This window comes from Acipenser ruthenus, chromosome 1 (genome assembly GCF_902713425.1).
Source record: "Acipenser ruthenus chromosome 1, fAciRut3.2 maternal haplotype, whole genome shotgun sequence".
NCBI classification, from domain to species: domain Eukaryota; kingdom Metazoa; phylum Chordata; class Actinopteri; order Acipenseriformes; family Acipenseridae; genus Acipenser; species Acipenser ruthenus.
Window position 1 is genome coordinate 28,906,945 of NC_081189.1, and position 20,240 is coordinate 28,927,184.

The 20,240-nt window shown below is 38.0% G+C and overlaps 1 protein-coding gene across 2 annotated transcripts in view; it reads left to right on the plus strand.

Annotated features, from left to right (window-relative positions):
- LOC117411686 (E3 ubiquitin-protein ligase UHRF2-like) overlaps positions 1-20,240 on the plus strand; it is a 74,656-nt gene that overhangs the window by 19,298 nt on the left and 35,118 nt on the right. For both annotated transcript variants that reach the window (XM_059035269.1, XM_059035271.1), the window contains exons 2-3: positions 3,331-3,567; positions 15,228-15,508. In XM_059035269.1, the coding sequence (XP_058891252.1) occupies positions 3,331-3,567; positions 15,228-15,508 (518 nt within the window). The remainder of the gene's footprint in view (positions 1-3,330; positions 3,568-15,227; positions 15,509-20,240) is intronic.

Consider the following 20,240-nt stretch of genomic DNA (forward strand, 5'->3'; position numbering starts at 1 on the left):
TGTAAGCCAAAGTACAGTATACATAAAGAATTGGTGCCATTTACTGTTTGGAGTTAATGTAACTGTAGGGGTTGGTATACTGTTTGAGCTTTACCACGGTTTAAGTACATTACGGTATTGACACCGTTCCTGTTCCGCTGTACTACTGCAAACATCGAAATGAAGCTATGTAATGGTTAATGCTATGTTTGTGTTCTTATGAACAACAATGAAAGTCATGGCCATTTTCATTTGAACTTCTTTTTATTCAACATCCTGTACAAAATAGGTCTCGAGTACTACGCTCTTTTCTCACCTAGCTTCACCAGTAAAGACAAAATTGGCTTTGGATGCAGGTGGTTTATTGCAGTTAAAACATAAACATCATACACCTCACCAGACACATCAGGAAAAAATAGGAAAAGCACTGCAAAGAGCTCAAGAAAAGTTAGTAAAGATATAACTTGTATTAAGGCTCTCTTCACTGCCTAATCATGGATCTTAGAAAAAATAAAAACAATTCTCAGACAAAAAAATAAAAATTAAAATCTGTGTTCCGCAAAGAGGCTAAAATTGAGTTTCCCCTGCCACATTCTACAAGATACCCAAACAGTACTGTTGAATAACGGTTATTACAGGAATTATTTATTGGTACACTTTCAAATTCTAAGGAAGTTACAAGCTCACCAGAGTGCCATCAATAAATGAAAATAAACACAACTTGTCATTTTACTTCAATTATATAGTTTAGTTTTCCTCTCAAGAAGTCGCATACAGTGCAACAATAATTATAAAAAGGATGATGTTGCAGCCAGTAGGGTTTTATTTTTTAAAACTACCCTTTTCTCTTTCTCTAAACCTTAAGGCCAATAAACTATAAATATTTGATGTTAAATACTGCAGCCGTCTTTTGGATTTTTTACTGGCAGTAGATTTTTATTTTTTTTACTAGTAATAAGAAACCCCAGCAAGCCTGCCAGTAACCCCCACCCAATCACACACACAATGGTGATGGTAATTGTAACCGCAATGCAACTGTCGTTCGTCCCAAGAAATGTAGCAAGATGTCAACTGTGCTTCAGTGTTGAGGTTCAGTCTATTATCGTTTCTATTACCTATTTTGTGTTCTGGAGAGAGGCCATTTTGTGTCGGTTTTAAAATGACTGCAAAGCGGTTGGCTTAACAGTGACTTGGGGGGGCTGGGGAAAGGTCTCTTAAGTTAATAAATACATGCCTGTAAGCAATAACAATCAAATCTGATTTAGACGTCGCCTGAACGAAGCTATAACACGTTTGTACCAGCAGCCCTGATTCTTTTTGTTTTTTTCAATTCAAGGTACAGCCTGCCACCAATTTACAGTCTCTTAGATAACCAGTTAAATTAAGTTTAATGCTACAGAATGATTTCATGTCAGTAAAATGCTGTTTTCATGTTTTGTTGGTTCCATGTGAGAAAAGGTTGCTTCTTACTTCAAACCGTTTTGTGAGAATACATATTTTAGTGTGTGCTGGAAATGCTGCATTCTCCATCCTCTAAATGATATAGTACAATGGGAAATCTCCAGGGGTTGGCGGGGAGCATTGTCGCTCCAGAGCACTGAGAATTATACTTGGAAATATGCAGTTTCCTGAGGTTTAAGAACATTCTTTAGCCTCTCACAGGTAGAAAATCTGTCTCGGAAACCAGGAATACATTTCCATTACATTTTGTATTTGAGCAAACCAATATGCATTTGGCAGTGCTGCTCAGTTACACAAATATTCCTCCAAGATGGCCGACATCCTGTTTCCGCTCACCGTCGAGTCAACCCATCTATGGGGAAGTGTACTACCAACCTTACACAGTGGCCTTTCTGGTCGGGAGGGACATTTTACAGCTTTGATTTCTTTCTCTCCATCACAAACACACATTGAAGTTTTTTTTTAAAAAAATGCTGTTGGGGATGTTCAATGGAAATGCATTGTTTGACTCCTGCTTATAGCACATGGCCACACTGTTGGTGGAATGTATCATAACGAGATAATGCATGTTGCCTTAAACAGTGGTGCATGCTTCTGTTTTACAGCTGAGGAATAAAATTAATGATTTTGATAATTCTCATATTTTGCCACACTTAGGAAAAGTGTATAGTAACTTGTACATGTAGTACAATACTGTGCAAGTGTCCTACACATATTCATTACCTTCAGTATTTCAGGTGGCAAAATAAGTAGGGACCACTATATTTTTATAACCCCTCCTTTTGTATTGTATGCTCATGGCCTGTTGTTGTTCATTAAGATGGGGTTTGTGTCCAGACCATGATTCATTGGATAGGATATCTGATTTTAATAAAGCAGAGTGTTCATTTGCAAGGTCAGAAGCGAGTGGCGTTTGCGTCTTTATTTCTGTACGAGAGAAGGGGTAGAATTCACTGGCCAGGATTAGTAGTCTTGAAGGAGCTGTTCCTAAATTAAACTAAGAATAATAGAGTATTGGTTTGTCAAGACCGCCAAACATGTACAGTAGGATTTAGTGAGTAGTATTGGTGTCTGCTGGACTTCTCGTTTTAGGGGGATAGCGCTGCTTTTATTTTTTGTGGAAAAGGCAACGTTCTATTTTGAGAGGTCTTTTCAAAGTGTTTCATTTTGTTTTGAAAGTCTGTGTAACCTGTTTGAAGCACCAGCATGCTGTGGTATCGTGTTGTCCTCTTTTGAAGCAATGATTTTCTCTTTTGGTTTATTTTAATGAGTGTGTAATAAACCCGTTGCCTGATCCTTATTGCACAGAAAAACCTCCATGTGATTCAACGTGGATGCTAACCCCCTTTTACAAACACCCTATGCACCACAAAGACTGTGTGGGACGTTGCTATTACTAGAAGGATCTTAAAAGGACAAATGTAATACATTTAGTCAATGCATTGCTATTTGCCATTCTTGTTTAACATCCTTGATTTTCCAACAGCCTTTGAAACTGTCTTCTACAAGTCCTTCTGTTGTGTTATTCCATTAATCCTACAACCAGATAATCTGTCCCTCTTATAGGTCATGTAACGAGGACGTTGGAGGAAAGACCAGGGCAGTCTGGAAAATGATCCTTGCATGAAAAAAATATATACATTTTTGTAACATAATAAATAAGCCACCCCCGCCCCCTATTGAAGTATAGTTATTTAATAACCAATAAATTGAAACAACCATTGCAGTTATGACTGCATTCTAGATGATATTTATTATAGTTCATTTACTGGCATTTTTAAACCGGTTGTTGTATTTCTTTTAACTGCAACAAAATTGGGAAAGGGTTGAGACACTTCAGTTTGGATTTCCTTCATACTGAGTAAGTGGTGTTGTTTTCTTGTTTTTAAGATGGAAGATGGGCAGACTCTGTTTGACTACAATGTGGGACTCAACGACATTGTGCAGCTTCTGATCCGCTCGCAGGCAGACGCTCCCGACTCTAAAGGCAAGAAGAAAGACGAAGACAGCGTCGGCGGCTCCAGCTCCGGCAACAATGGCAAGAAATCCTTGAATCCGCTGTCAGACAATCAGCCCTCCACGTCCACTCGCACGTTCCTCATCGACCCCGGCATCGGCATGTACAAGGCAAGTGTCTGCTGTCACTGTCGCCTCAATGCTCTGCTTCACATTTCAGCATAGGGCAACTTAACAATGGGGGGGGGGGGGGGGCTATTGCTGAAAACCACTGACTGCAAGGCTTCCAGACGGGACAATGTGTGCAACACTACATAAACCTGAGAGCACTGCAGCACACAGTGCACACAGTTCATTAGCAAATGGTTGAGCTCCTTCAGTCTGAAAAAATAACCATAGATGATGTTTGGTTGTTTTTTTTTATAGCAGCCCAAAAAACAAAACAAGCAAACTGTGATGAGAAATATTGATTTTTGAGGGAAATGCCTTCAAACCTAAATGAGGGTTGGGGTACCCTGAATAAATGAACCCCGCTCTATGCATTTTAGAGAGACACATCAAACAGGTCACTGTTATACAGTACCAATCACTGCACTCGTTCAACTATATATTGCTGTTTCCAGAGATGATTTTTTATTTATTTTTAATTTTTTTTTGTAAGCAGTGCCCCTAGTATTTTGCAGATACGGCAGTAATTGACAGATTGTTTTTGGAGTAATTTTACATTTTTGCATACAGTGGATGCAGGTCTTGGTGATCTACTTTTTCATAATATTGAAGAAACAAATTTTGTACTGCCGTGGTGGGGGATGCATGTTATTTGTTAATGACAAGTTTACTGTGTCTGAATTATTAGTTACTGCAGTAAATAATAATAATTATTATTATTATTATTATTATTATTATTATTATTATTATTATTATTATTATTATTATTATTATTTATTTCTCAGCAGACGCCCTTATCCAGGGCAACTTAGAATTGTTACAATATATCACATTATTTTTACATACAATTACCCATTATACAGTTGGGTTTTTACTGGAGCAATCTAGGTAAAGTACCTTGCTCAAGGGTACAGCAGCAGTGTCCCCCACCTGGGATTGAACCCATGACCCTCCGGTCGAGAGTCCAGAGCCCTAACCACTACTCCACACTGCTGCCCGAAATGGCTTCTTCAACTAATACAGGGGTGGCCACACCGTGGCTGGTGAGCCGCATGTGGCTCTTTTGCAGTTCAAGTGCGGCTCCCGGTGAAACGCTGGGTGACGCACGCTTTGCGGCTCGAATGAACTGAAGAAAAAATAAAACGAGATCCCTAAGATAGGCAGGGCCTTGAGAATGTTAGGATTTATAAGTTAGTAATAAAACCTTAAAATCAATCCTGTATTTGACTGGCAGCCAGTGGAGAGAAGCAAGGACAGGAGATACATGCTCATGTTTCTTGGTCTTAGTGAGAATACAGGCAGCACTATTTTGAACATATTGTAACCTGTTGATAACCTTAGAGGAGATACCTGCAAAAAGAGCATTACAGTAATGTTCACTCAAGGATATTTCGTCACTTGTTGACTTTCGACACCACTTGCTGGCGCATGCGTATTTCGAAGCCGGATGTGCAGTTGAAAGCTAATTTCATAATTTTGAATTAAATGCTTGTTCGTTTCATGGAGACAATGGCATTGAGTAAACCCTCCATGACTAAAACAAAAGTATGAGGCTTTAAACCAGACTGGGGGGAAAAAGAGTTTGCTTTCACTGAAAACCTTGGTAAACCTGTGTCTCATCTGCAACAAATCGTACACTGTAGCCTGTACAACTCAAGGCAAGCAACACATTTTCATCTGAATATCCTCCTGGATCCGGCTTAAGGCAGATGCTGCTTTCGGCGTTCAGTAAAGAAGCAGTTTTAACGACTCAAGCGAGTTTTGCACGGCAAGCGTGGAATGTCGCTCGTGGCAAACCTCCTTATTCAGATGAATGAATCTTTTATGAAATTGGAGTGTTGGCACTAGACTAGAGAATGCATGTTTTAAATGTTATATTGCAGGTCTAAAGTTAATATTATATTTACATATCTTACGTCTCGTCATGAGCAGGTACTGTAATACCTTTCAAATTAAATGCATCTGTCATCCACAAAGCTCAACAGTATTTAATACATGCAGCAGACTAACCAAAAAAAAAAAAAACTGTTTTTATGGGGTTGTTTTTTCTGTGAAATCAGGTCAGTTATTGTATTTTGCTTCATAACAATATATTTTATTTAAAGCGTGTTATACATACAGTATAAACAGAAATAATGGAAAAACACTGTAGTGTTACATTTAAAGTTTAATACGCTGTAGATCTACAGTACAATACCAATTACACAGAAACTGTAGGCAGTGTTCTATCCCTTGCTCTTTTGTATTTTGCTGCCATCAAGAGAGAGCCTAAAAATTTACAAAATGTGCGGTTTTTCAACATGTTTTTAAAATACAATGAGCTAGATGGTGTTATGTACACAATGTCTGAGATTCCTGTGTCCTGTCAGCTACTGATCCATCTGGTTGAAGAAAGGGGACTGACTGAAACAGAATTTGCCCCTCCTTGATTTGGTAGACACAACAAGCAAACATCTTTATTACATTTTTGAAAATAAAACCTATACTAGTTATTGTAATTCGTGTCAATTCAGTGTCTCCTTAACAGACCTTGAAGTACATTTTGTCTAATACCTCTTTAATGAGACTGGATTATAGACTAAAACATGAATCGGTGCCCAATCGTAACATTGTCAGCTAGAGGTAAGGGTTTGCAGCTGTCTTTGAAACTGCGTAAGGCCGGCCCTTATTTGTAAGACTGTGTGCTGCGTCTGGCCAAAGGGCCATTATCTACTTTGACCTACTTTCCAGATTTGACTTGGTCGGTGCACATCTGAAGCAGTGTTGTCACTGGTGTGTGGAAGCATTCTGATCAGAGTGAAATGCAATGCAGTGAGACCTTGTTACTCTGATGAAGAGGGATGCCCTGCACATAAAAACTCGTATGGTTCAGCAGTAATGGTTGTTCTTCTGAAAAAAGAACTGGGCAACACGATGAAAGTTAAATTGGGTACTACCGTATTACCAAGTTTACAAGAAACACATTATTACCGTTTGCTGTGTACCGAGTTGTTTGTATTGTAGTGTTACATTTTTAAACATTATTGCTGACTCTTGAAATTTTTAATCACACATCATAAACTGGGCAATACATTTCTGAACATTTACTCTGGTGCATTTGCCAGGAGAGAAAAAAATCTCTTCCAAGGCTCACAGTATATCCAGATCACGCTCCCTCCTGCAACAATGCTGGTTTGCAATCGGAGCACCAGCATTGTTGCAGGAGGGAGTGTTATGTGGATACACTGCCCTGTTTTAGAAGATACATTTTTTTTTCTCCTGGTAAGCATTTGTGAGTAAATGCTGAAAGATTCCTATAATAGGAGAATAAAGAAATATGGAGAATATGTTGAAAAAAACCACTAATGTTTATTTTATACTATTCTCTGTTATGTCATGGTCATCAACTGTTTTGATCATACTGATGGCTCTAATTTAGAATTTACAGTTGTGGTGTGGATGTATGTTTCTGACATACTAATTGAAAAGTGAATTAGCCCATTCTTTAGCAAAAGCTTTTCAGAATCTGGGGATATATGGAAGCATCTCTCCGTCTGTTACATGTGCAAACATTGGATGTAGGTCAACGTGATTTACTTGTTCACGATACTGGTCGCTCTGATTTTTTGTAGTGAAGATAGCAAATCTCAAATCTGCTTACCAAGTATCTTCACATAAAGTATTCATGAAGAATTACAGTTGACTCAAAAGTAATCATTACAGAATAAGAGAAAATAAATACTCTTGCTGGAATTATATGGGTGTAGCGTATGTAGTGAATACACTACATACGCTGTATTTTACTGTGGCTCATGTTGCAGCAGCACGTAGTAACGCTGGACTGCGACGCTGGGTGGGCTTATCTCCTAATGTTTGCCCTGGCAGAATTCCGTAGCTGGAGGGCGTTTTCATCATGGAGTCTGTCAGACTGCCATATGGACCTCTGCCTGATGGGATGGAAGGGAAACCTAGACTGGGAGGAGGATAAGCTTTTCTATAGACAGTCGGGAAGCTCCAAGAGACACAGCAACAAGAGAGTGAAATACTGATTGTCGCTGTATGCTATTGGGGATGCTTTCATTTTTGGTTTGCAAAATCTCTCATTTATAGTTTATTATATATGTCGATGGCCTGAAAGCTCACAACCTAAACCATGGTATTTAGTTATTTAGTGTACTTCACACACTGATATTTGTGTACAGTATTGGGAAAATTAGTGATAGTTACATCAGGATCTAATTAAATACAAACAAAAAAAATGAAAATCTAATGGACAGAATATTTATCATCACCATAGACATACTCTCAAACTAATGTTGTTAACACATTGAAATAAACAACATATCTGGCTGAATTATTATTTTTTGCTGCTATGCTCATCCAAAGAGTGTGATTTTCTGTAGATGTGTTGACAAAATTGAAAAAGATACATCGCATACAATCCATTTAGAATGAGCCGGACTGATTTTGTCCATAATGTCATTAAAAGGGAGAAATGGGAACATGGGGTTCACCTATGGTAGAAATATTTCAAAGTAGACCCAATTTTAATTAACAGTGGCAAAATGTATATTTTAGATCATTCAAATTATAAGCTGTTGTCCTAATGGAAGCATCCACAGGGCAGGAATTCAGACAGCTTGTCTCAACATGGTGGCTCTGTCCAGCCAAGTAATGTTGTTCTAAATGGTCTTTGATCTCATCCAAATAGAGCACGGTGTTAAACTGTGCGTGATGATTGACTTACTACTTTGTGAAATATCTTATTTGTCCCTCTAAATGATTTATAGCTCAAAGATGTAAAGGAGCAAAGTACTGTATGTTCACCATATGCAAGATGTCAAGGACTTACTTTGATAAAACAAACCACTCTGGTTTCTCTTATTATCCACCCACTTTCTCCATCTCTGAAGAAAATAAAGCCTGCCTGCCTGCCTGCGTGGTTAAATTATAAAATGTTTCTTTTATCCATTAAGATCCAGGAATTTAAAGGACATGTCCTTACAGTTTCGAGATGTCGTTTATTTAGGCTAGTTGTTGTCATTTATTTAGGCAAGTTGTTGTTTCAAAAGTACAGTAAGCTCAGAAAGAAGGTACTTCAAGGTTATACCGCAATGGCGTTGGCTATGAATTACAAATGTTCAGCATGGAATATGTCTTTGGGTTTTTCGGGATGGGAGCAGTGGTAGATCTAAACACTGGACTTTTAACTTTTAATGGTGCGTGGGTCCCCAGAGGCTCCCGGGAAAAAATAAATAAATAAAAAAAAAAAATCTGCAGAAGCAGTATAACATTCTTTATATTCCCTGCTATTAGATACAATTTATTTATTAAAAAATCAGTGTTAACTTGCTGTTTTTTTTTTTTGTTTTTTTTTAACCCTTTTAATCATTTATATTTTAAATAGTTTTATATTAAATCTAATACAGAATGACAGTTTTGTCTGCCTGTTTTCATCAGGCACAAACTAATGTAGCAGGCCTCCATTGCTATTTTAACCACAACATTAAACAGACCTGTCATTATATACAAGTTTACTGAAAACTGTGTAGCCTGGACCTGGCCCAACACAATGCTCTACCTGTGATTGGTCGTCTGGTGTTTTTGCTCATTCTGAAACCCTGAAATGCAATAGCATCAGGGGTCCACCTTTCACAGGCTTCAGGACCCCACTGGTTAAAGTGTGCTGTAGCGGTTGCCATGGATTTTTCTGTGCCATTTTAACGGGTGATGTGTTCACTATTTCATTTCTTGGTAACCATGTGTAAACAGCATGAGTCTGAAACATGGTCTAGAGCCTAAATACAACACGTGTAATGAGAAAATTAGGTTAAGAACGTTTCTACTGATTTTAAAATAATGGGAGCTTTTGTAAGCCTTGCCAACGCATAACAAGAATGAAAACAACATGCTTTTAATTTCTTTCCTTTTTTAATAAGAATGTTCTTTTAACTAAGCGAGTGGGGAGTCTCAAACATCTGCGCCATCTTTTATTCAGCTCGGAAAATCTCATTTTCTTCTCTTTCGAAATATTTAACTTGGGCGTCGTGTTGTGTTTTTTTTTTTTTTTTTTTTTTTTTTTTTTTTTTTTTTAAAACATGCTCATATGGTAACAATGATTTGTTAATGCTGGAAGCAGCACAGTAGTTGAAATGTGCAGGCCACTCTTAGTTAAAATGATTCCTGCAGTAGACCCTGCCTGCAGCCAATTAGAAACACATTGACCATGGGAGCCTGCTACCCAGCCATGCTGCAGTCCTCCCTCCTGGGAAACAGACAACGCCTGCTATCTTCAGGTTACTGCGCCACTGAATTTTTGGTTTTTTAATTTTAATTATGTTCACAATACAGAAAATGCATCACCTGTTTAATGTGTTTTCTTGAATGGACAGTGTAGAAATATTGAAGTGCAGGATTTTGGTTTTGTTATCCCCAGCAATCACCGAGACAGGGATATACAGTATCCTAGGTGCTTGTGTGGATAGTAAAAATGCCCTGGAACAATTTAATACATGAAGAGCCATCAGTGGCAATAAGGTAAGCAGTAATGCACACAAAGAATACAGTAGTTGCTCAAAAGGAATGGTTTGAATCTAAATTGTTGTTGAATTAAAGTTATGAAAAAGACGGTTTTGATTTATGATTTTATAAATAAATCATACATCCTTTGAATAAATTATGCAGTGGTTGAGGGTATTTTTTAAATAAATCCTGAAGGTCACCTTCACTAACTGCGTGATGTGGCAAGAACCATTATATCAGGCATTTTCCACTCTGGTATCTTTTGGCAGAGAATATGTGTATTGGACACACTTCAGCTGACTGTTAATAGAAAACCTGCTTGTTATATGAATACAAGTATATGTTAGTCACTCATTTCCATTTTTATTAAGCAAAATGTTTTAGTTTTTTGCCCCAAAGATTTTTATTTTAGAGTTGATAAACATGTTTTTAAATGGATATGTTTCAGAAATGATCATTTGAAATGCTGCTTCTGATTAAACACTTAAGGCACCCTTCCTGGGATTTCACTTTTTTTTTTTTAACAAACAACTTGCTTGAACACTCGTTGTTGTTTTTGAGTAGAACAGGCCCTGTTTTAGTTCCATTTAAGTTTACCAGCTTTGTAAACCCCATTTACTTCAAGGGATGCTCTATCTCATCTACCTTTTTTCCTAATGTTCAATTCTTGCCTGTTTAATATCCTATTGTTCTGTGTGATTCTCTCTTGTTTCCGCTTCGATTGTTGCTCGAGGCTGATTGTGGGGCGTGAGGTGCAGATGCATTTCAGTGTTGCACAGGTTTCAGAGCAATGCTGGTTTTGATACATAATGTAGGTTATTCACCCATAGTTGAATTTATAGAGGGTGAGATCCCAGATCAGATTTTATATTGAGACTGAAGAGTTTAGCAACATCTTGTGAGATTGCTTTCCAGAAAGTTGCAGGTTTGCATCTCAACATATTATTATTATTATTATTATTATTATTATTATTATTATTATTATTATACATTGTGAATGTTCATTTTCCTATAAAGTTCTGAGTTTTTATAGGTAAGAAATTAAATCTTAGTCAAGTGTAGATGATGAAAAGCACCCCTTTCATGACTCGGAAATTATAGCAAGGTCGGTTTTGATTGAGGTCCTTTTATGATTTTCCCTTCACATGAAATCCAGAGAGCACCATTTCATTAACACAAATACCCCAAATGCACATGGAAATCTTTCCAAATACAAACACAGTGATTTAAAAGTCAAGGAAGAAAAATCCATGTTTTCGCCTTAGATATTGCAAGGTAGTGGAACCCAGGGTTCTACTGTACATCTGATGGCTTGTGAAGTATCTGTTAAAGGTTTTGAGTGACATTTAAAGCATCTTGAGTTCTGCGATAATTAAAACCCAGTAAAGAACCATTGGCTGCAGCCAACATAGCGGGTTTGTGTAAAGTATCAGAAGAGGACAGAACAACAAATTAAACCACACTCCTAAATTCATACAAAGTCTTCTCTTTGTATGCTGGAAACGGTTCTGCTGCATGGCTTTTTAGTTTCTGTTTCCAGTATAGGACTGGCCTTGAATGTTTTGCAGAAGTTGACGTTACGGTCCAGATCCTTATGGCAGTTTGATTTGGCAGTGTGCTCTCGCAGCCATTTCACACCCCTCATTTCGTATGCAGTTTCTACGGCAACCTGCTGACACAGCACCGCAAAGTGTTCAGCCACTGTAGCAACTGTGTTGTGGATGCCAGGGCCTGGCAGCTTAGCTTGAAAAATCAAGTCTGATTCTCCAGGCCTGCTCTACACAGTAAATAGCTGCTGCTGTGTAGTAGTCTGTGATGACCTGGCTTTGGCTCTTATGCCCATCAATTGTCATCTTCCTTCTATGTGAACACTTATTTTCTAGTTCACAGGTTCCTATGCCTTTCCATTTACTTGTTGAAGCCATTAACCAGCAGTAAATATTTTAGCTTGGTTAGATGAGGACTTTTTATTAATGTTCTCATTTGGGGGTGGGGGTTGGCGGGGATTGGCGATGTAAATCACTACCAGCTACATATGCAACAATTAATAGATTCATTAGTTTGCCACGGCTTTTAGTTGGCAAGTCTCAATTTAAACATTAATTGATCGATATAATCTCCCTGGTGGCTTATTTGGAGCATTATGTCTCCGTAGCTCGTAAGGTTGCTAGACTAAAGCTCTTTCATATGTATTTGTTTTGTTATGATAAATGTATAATTTCATGAAAAAAATCGGATGTCTTTTTGCTTTTAAATCATATCTCAATGCATGTTTTATATTATGTATAGTGAAAGGCACATGCATGTATCCATTTGTATTGTTAAGAGTCTACATGTTTTTGTGCTCAATGTTCTGATATTCGATTAGGAAACTGATCATTTCTGTTTTTGTTGACCAGCCAAATTGAATTTGGCCGACCCGCCTGCATGCGGTTGCTTCTCTGTTTGCAGCAGCCTGCAAATGCGTCATGCAGGTAAACCGGTTTCCATCAGTTTTTCAAAACACCACAGAACCCTAGAGATCGTTAACAAGGCTTCTCTTGTGCTGCCGATTGCAGTGGACAGCTGACTGTAAACTGATGTTGGTGTTTATGATTTTTTCCTAACCACAACGTAACATTAGGTAGTCCTAAAATGAGTTCTAATCTGAGTCTGTGAAACCAGCAGTACTGTAAAGTCATGCTCTGAAAAAGCTCACAGGTTATTGTTCTCTTTTAATCAAGTTTATGTCCGGTTGCAGTTTCACTGTGATCTGCTGTGTTGTACCGGCAGACTCTGCTTTAGTGATGAATTAGGTCCTCAATGTTAATTGGACTTTTCTGTTGAGAAACAATATGCTCACATGGGGATTGTTGAATGCTGAACATAATACCACAAAATATGTATATAATATATAACCCCATAAGCAACTAAATGGTGTAATGTAGGTTTGTACAGTAAGTCACGTGGCTACCTCTGTTCAATTCCTTGCACGCTGTTTGCTGTCAGTCCCACAAGAGAAGCAAAAACATATTAAGTCATTAAAGCTAAATAAAAACTGATATTAACGTCATTAATCTGTTTTTATAGAACCTGATGTAGGTTTAAATATTTAAAATGCTTTGTCAATGAGTGTGAGAGCTACACTCAAACTAATTAGTTCCAATGGGGGTGTAACTTTAAATAGTTAGCACAACTGCTGTTTTATTTGAGTTGACCGAGATGACGTGCAGCACTCTGATACTGTAGACGGCTCAGAAGATTTTCTGCAGGAAGGTACAGTGATACAAATTAGATTGAGAAAATGGTTGTGATGGGAAAGTGTCTGCAGTAAAGCTAAATGGTGTGCTAGCAACTGAATAATAAAATCTGCCTCCGTCGCAGCCACGCTATCACCACCTGTTACCTTAAACTCTTTGAGATACACACTGCACATTTGCACAGTTTATGTAAGTTCTCACCTCTGGCTACATTTGCTAGGGACCTTGACTTGTAGCCGAATATAGAAGCCTTATTGTCATTTACTTTTGGCTTGTCAATGTTTGAGACCAGCTGCTTTTAAGATATTTAAACACAATTAAACATGCTGTCCATATTGCAACCATGTCACTGTTTGGTATAAATATTCCTCTTGCGTGTAGACAGTATTCAGAAGTCACATTCGCTTCAAGGCGGTGCTTTGCTTTTGTTGATAGCTGTGTGGAAAAAGAGAAGTAGATGTAACCAATGTGCAGCTGCAAAGATAACCAGAATGAGCAGTTCATTTCATATGTCACAATTCCCAAGCTGTTCCTTTAGAAACATGAACACCCAGCACAGGGTGTACTTCTATACAAATGTTGCCATTCCTGGAACATTTTGGTCAATGAAGCCATTACGCTGAGGGAGAAGCCAGTTACACGGGCCCTCACTATCATACCCTTTGTAATATCCCTTAGATTTTATTCTGCTTTCCATATTTGTTCACGATTACTCTCTGTCAAGTTTTGTGACCGGTCCTCTGAGATTATTCAGATTTCAAAGTGATGAATAAAAAAAATTAGGGTTGGTTTTTGTTCATAAAACCACATTTTGTTTTTTGTTTATTCACCCCAGTGATTTGGGAGCATTGAATTGCATTGAAGCTGTCTGAACTATCCCATCAAGCAGTGTGAATGTGTGTTGTGTTCCACATCCGTCTGTTTGTGCCCGCTTCTGGTTCGTTAGGGTGTGTTGGTTTAATCGGTGTGGGCAGCTTACAGGCAAGTCCTCAGGCACCTGGCCAGACCACAGGGGTCGCTGGTGCGCGGTGAGCCGAGGACACCCTGGCTGACCTAACCCTCCCTCCCCCCGGGCGGCGCTTGGCCAATTGAGCACTGCCCTCTGGGAGATCCCGTCCTCGGTCAGCAAAAGAATAGCCTGGATTCCAACCGACGACGTCCAGACTGTAGCAGATTTAGCTGACTTAGCAGACGCCTTTATCCAAGGCTACTTACAGAGACTAGGGGGTGTGAACTATGCATCAGCTGCAGAGTCACTTACAACTACGTCCCACCCGAAAGACGGAGCACAAGGAGGTTAAGTGACTTGCTCAGGGTCACACAGGGTCACAGACTGTAGGGCGCATCCTGCACTCTATGCAAGTTATTTTACTGGATGTGCCTCTCAGGAGCCACCTATTGAATACATTATTACCATTTCTAATTCCTTTCTGGAAATGTTTGGTGGAAATGTTGCACTTTGAACAGACACCTGATTTTAAGAATTGAAATGGTCAGTATTTCTTGCTTATTGTCCCGAATTTAGTGGAGGCATTCTCTTAAGCTTTACTCTTCTAATGCATTATTTATCTAGAGCTTGTGTTTGGAAATATTAATGCTGGCTATGTCTGTTTTGATCAACCTTTTAACATGAATATTTCTTTCAGAGTTCTTCAATATCCTGTCCCTAAATAGCACACAACAGGAGAAAAGCATTTGAGGGTCAGTTATTTATATGAGGTCTTAACCACAAGGTTTTGAGAGGTACCTGTACATACATGTGTCACAATTTAATTTTGACTTGTACATACATGTTCATGTAGGTCATGGAGATTTACCTTTTTGTTGTTTCCAGGGGGAAAGTGTGACATAAATGTGGTGTTTTTGACTGTGTTTACATTTTACATTCCGAGTCTCATTGGGTGTTTTTTCATTTTCTTGCAGATAAACGAGCTGGTGGACTGTCGGGATGTGAGCATTGGGGCCTGGTTTGAAGCCAGCATAGAAAACGTGACTAGAGCCACAAAGGGACATAATGGCAAGGCTTCGGCTAAAAGTTCAAAAATGAGCAAAAGGACTAACGGAAAGTTGGAAATAGACCAAAACCATTCATCCCAGGACAGTAATGGGAATTCCTCATTTAACTTGGACAGTGCACCTTCCACCTCTTACACAGACTGCTCGGACAATGAGGAGGATGTTATTTATCATATCAAATATGACGAGTAAGTGCAGCTCACAGCGCTGTTACGGTTCCATCTTTAAACACCTGTTTGCGGTACAGTAAGTCGAATATACCCTTTTGGAGTTTTCCCTTTTTCCCCTCTTTATTTCTAAATAGCATGGATTTTTTCCCCCTTAGTGTGTTTTGGATTATTGGAATAGTACATGATTGAGGAATTTATTTAGGGAACCGGCAGCATTCAGTGTGCATACAACACAGGCAGGTAGTCACTCCATCTCAAGTGGAACAAAGGCTGGTAACCATGTAAATGTCTTCAGGTTTTGAGGACATTTGCCAATCATTGTACTTTTAAGTGTAGTTTCTGAGACTTGTTTATAATTGAAGCCATTATTATATCACACTTAGTAACTTTGCAAAAACAAAAGCCTGCTGTAACTGCTAAAAATTAGTTCAGTGTCCTTTTTATAGATATGTCCTACAACAATTATAAAGTTGGAATTGAAGGTAACATGTTGTATACTTTGTCTAGCATGCAAAAACTATGATAGTTGAGTGCAATTATTGCATAAAATGGCAGTTCCATCAGTTCCAGAATCTCATCAAGCAGCTTCTTGAAGTATCCCAGGGAGTCAACATAAACTCCTAGGTCTTTTTCATAGATTCCTTCTTCAATTTCAGTATCTCCCATATGATATTTATAATGCACATTTTTATTGCCTGCATGCAGTACCTTACACTTTTCTCTATTAAATGTCATTTAACATGTGTCTGAATGCTGTCTAGATCATTTTGGATGACCTTTGCTGCTGCATCAGTGTTTGCCATTCCTCCTATTTTTGTGTCGTTTGCAAATTTTACTATAGCAGAATCTAAGTCGTTAATGTAATTAGCAAGAGCAGAGGACCTAATACTCGATCCATTTTGAGGTTTGTCCTCTAATCTGTACTTTCTGTTTTCTACATGTTAACTACTCCCTGATCCATGTGCATGAATTTCCTTGAATCCCTACTGCATTCATTTTGAGATTTAATCTTTTATGCTGGACTTTGTCAAAAGCTTTCTGGAAATCTAAATAAACCATGTCCTATGCTTTGCAGTTATCCATTGTCGATGTTGCATCCCCAAAAAAACATTTTTGGTTGCGACGTGGTATGTAGATTGATTAGGCCTATACATGTATGAGAGAGATATTCTACATATCTTGGTTGCGATGTGGGCAGCAAGTCAATTAATAATAAATCCACATGCATGTATGAAAGAGATATTCTACATATTAAAGTATGGAGACGCAAAAAAAAAAAAAATTCAACTGCCGCTATCAAGTTCTGTTGCAGGAAAGAGTAGGCTACCTCTAATGTACTGTTTGGAAAAATGACAATACAGTTGTATTCACTGAAGATAATGCAAATCTAAGTGGCTATGCAAAGTCATGTTTTTGTGTATTCATTTGCTATTTGTTTTAGCATGTACTGTAATGACTTTGAAAACAGCCCTATAAAAAAAAAAAAAAAAAATGAACAAAGAATCAGGTTGGTTTTAACTTTTAAAAGGCTACCGCAGAATTCAAGAATTTCTGTTGCCGAAATCATGGACCCTTGCTGCAGAATTTGGAAAAATTTGCCGTGCTTTTCACGGGGGATAGATAGAACGCTATGGGATAGGCCCTTACACTTCAATTCAATCAATATGCCAATAGAATTCAGCAACCAAGTAATCGGGCAAACAAAACTAATTTCAATACATGCATAGGAAATGAAGCTACCTTAATAAAAATAAACTGACCTGCTCACCACAAGCATTTAATAAAGAAGCTTCCAGATATTTGTCCGCAGCATTGCTTTCGTTTTGCAGCTTTGCCCGGTTCATCTCAACTAACATTTAATTTTCTTTCAATACTTTTAGCATTTGGCTGTTTGTCATTTTAGCAGCATTACTTAGTTTTTTAAGAGGTCTACATAGAGTAATTTAACAGATGCGACACTCAACTTTTATTTTTAATTTGTTTCCTCAAACCTCCAGCTTTGTCATTTCACTGATGATGCATTTTTTTCAACAAAAGGTTTAAGTTAGGGTATGGAGGCTGAGTGTTTGCATATGAAAACAGTCCTAGACATCTGCACACCGAGACCAAGTATGAAGGCACGGTTATCCCTATTGAGGGCTGTCAGAATCAATCAGTAAGTCTTGTTATAACCATATATAACCATATTCAAATTAAGGGATGTTAATATGCAGCAAAGTGTGTGATGAGCTCCCAAAAATGCCGCCAGCTTAGTGCTGAAACTACCACGGCTTTTTCATTGTACAAGAAATTCGGTTTTGGTTTATTTAAATCTATATCGTAACTTTTTAAATCTGAGATGACATCCCCTTTACATTACGCTCCCCTTGAGATGCGGGGACAGATTATTACATCCTGTCAGTGTATCGACAAGAAAGGCATCTCATTCTTGGTACCCAAGAATGTTAATCCTGAACAAGTGGTGGTGGGGTATTTTCCATTTTAGTTTTCAGAACGCTGTCCTGTGTAAAAGGGGTCTTTCTGTATTTCTGGCACACACTACCTCGGCATCACCAATCTGCAGTTAATGGCTTCCGGCTGTTGATGTCTCAGGATGGTAAATGGCCAGTCTGTACGCAACCCGTCAGACCTGCCCCTGTGCTTCAGCTCTCCTGTTGGCATCTTTCTGGGGACATTTGATTTAATGAAATCAAGATTTCATATTTCTAGTCCTGTGTTTTATATACTGAATTTAATGGCTGGCATTCATAAATCCAACCTGTGTAGAAGCAGCCTGATCCCCCCCCTGTGGTTTATGGCATAAAATTTGGGTATAAAATTCCCTAAACCCAACATGAACGCAGACGTCTCATAAGCTGCACTTTTATTTGAATGTAGTCTGGGGAGAGAATATTCATAATGAAAAATGTCAGACTACCTCATCATTTTAAGAGAGCTGTCTCTGTCCTCAAGGCCCTCCACACTGAAGGCAGAGAAGAATACTGTCTAGAAAATAATTTACCTCTACGTAACAAAACAAAAATATGCCCTTTCTGTTTCAGTTTCTGAAAGATAAATAAGGGACATAGATATATTGGTTACTGGTCTGCTGTTTATGAGTGAGGTTATTTGTCCTCTTTCCTGTTGGGATCATTCTGTAGTTTTAGTGGAGTTAAACTCCATTTGCTGAATCATTTTTTTCCAATTGGGTTTTATATAGCCAGTAAAAAAAAAAAAATATATATATATATATATATTTTACTTTGTTCAAGTATTTGTCTTGCCGATAGATAAACCAAAGGCTTAGAATAAAAAAAAAAAAACAACATAACGTAATTTGTCTTGAAATAAGGCTATGTTGTATATATTGTGAAATTACAAATAAACTTGAGCATTTTTGAGAAATACGCTGTTCCATTTTTTTCATCATCATGTTAAAATACAAAATAAATAAAGGCAAATATGCAGGTCACGCAACAACTAACAATAGCATAGACTGACTACTATCTGAGAGTGTAAAATGGCTTCCAGTGGTTCTACTCGGCTGCACAGCATTATGACTCCTCAGACCGAATTCTCCATCTTTCCAGAAAACACACTCTGCATTCGAACACAGTAAAAGCAGCCAAATGGTAGTATAATACCAAAAGATTATGAAATGCTGCCTGCAGTGTACAAATTATATTCTGTAAACTTGAATACTGATATTCTTTGGAGGAATATAAATGATTCTGTGGCATATCCCTCATTGCTTAAACATGCAGACCCTTTTCTAAAGGTCAGAAATATCCTCTCCAGTGTCAGTTGAGATGCAAGGAACATGATCCCAGGGCTAATCAGATGTGAGAGATTTGTTTTTAGGTAGCCCCCGCATGTTGGGGGGAATGTTGTACACTAAAATCCTGGGTTGTATGAACTGAATACTGTAAAATGCCATTTACAGTGTCTCCAGGCCAGGTTGATGTCAACCTGTGATAACCCCAAATGTTGCTAGTTTAAGGTATAGGTAATGGTATTGACAGACATTTGATTGTCTTGGTGTTTCTTCCTTGCCATGACAAATATATTCAGGGTGAGTTTAGAGTATTTACATACTGAATTACTCAAAATTAAATCATTATTTTATTTATTTGGTAAATTTCTTACTCCTAACAAAAAAAAAAATCTTTTTACTGCGCAGCACTTCAGTTAATTTGTAAAGCAATTTGAATGGGTGCCATCTTAGTTGCCATTGGTGCCCAAAGACGTTGAGTAGCTGATTTGCATTGTGTATTAGTTTAGAATTATACTCAGAAGTTCATGCTGCCCTTATCAGAATACAGTGTACCTTTTTGCAGAAAGGTTTGAACTGTGCCATTTAATCAGAAGCATATATATCAATGTTTTTAAATTGCCTACACCAATGCAAATGTTAGAAGCCATTCTGAAACTGATTCTATGTAAATAAATATGTTTTAGAAGCTACGTGAAAAATGTTGCTCCTTGAATTTGTGTCTGGTTCCTAAACTAAACTTTCAAGTTCAAACTCTACCAAATAGGGCACAGGTTTAGGATTCTTGCCAGTGTAGGGCTGGGAATGTGATTTACAAAAAAGCCTCATTGTTACTGGGAAAGTCCTGGGGTTTGGCAAATGATTCAGGTAGATATCATAGATCATCTGTGCAACCAGTAGAGACTGTATCGTTTTATTTATTTTTGTTGTTGTTTATTTTAAATATTTGTACAAGATTTCCCAGTAAGGTTGTCATTAAAATGCATTTTTCCGTATTGT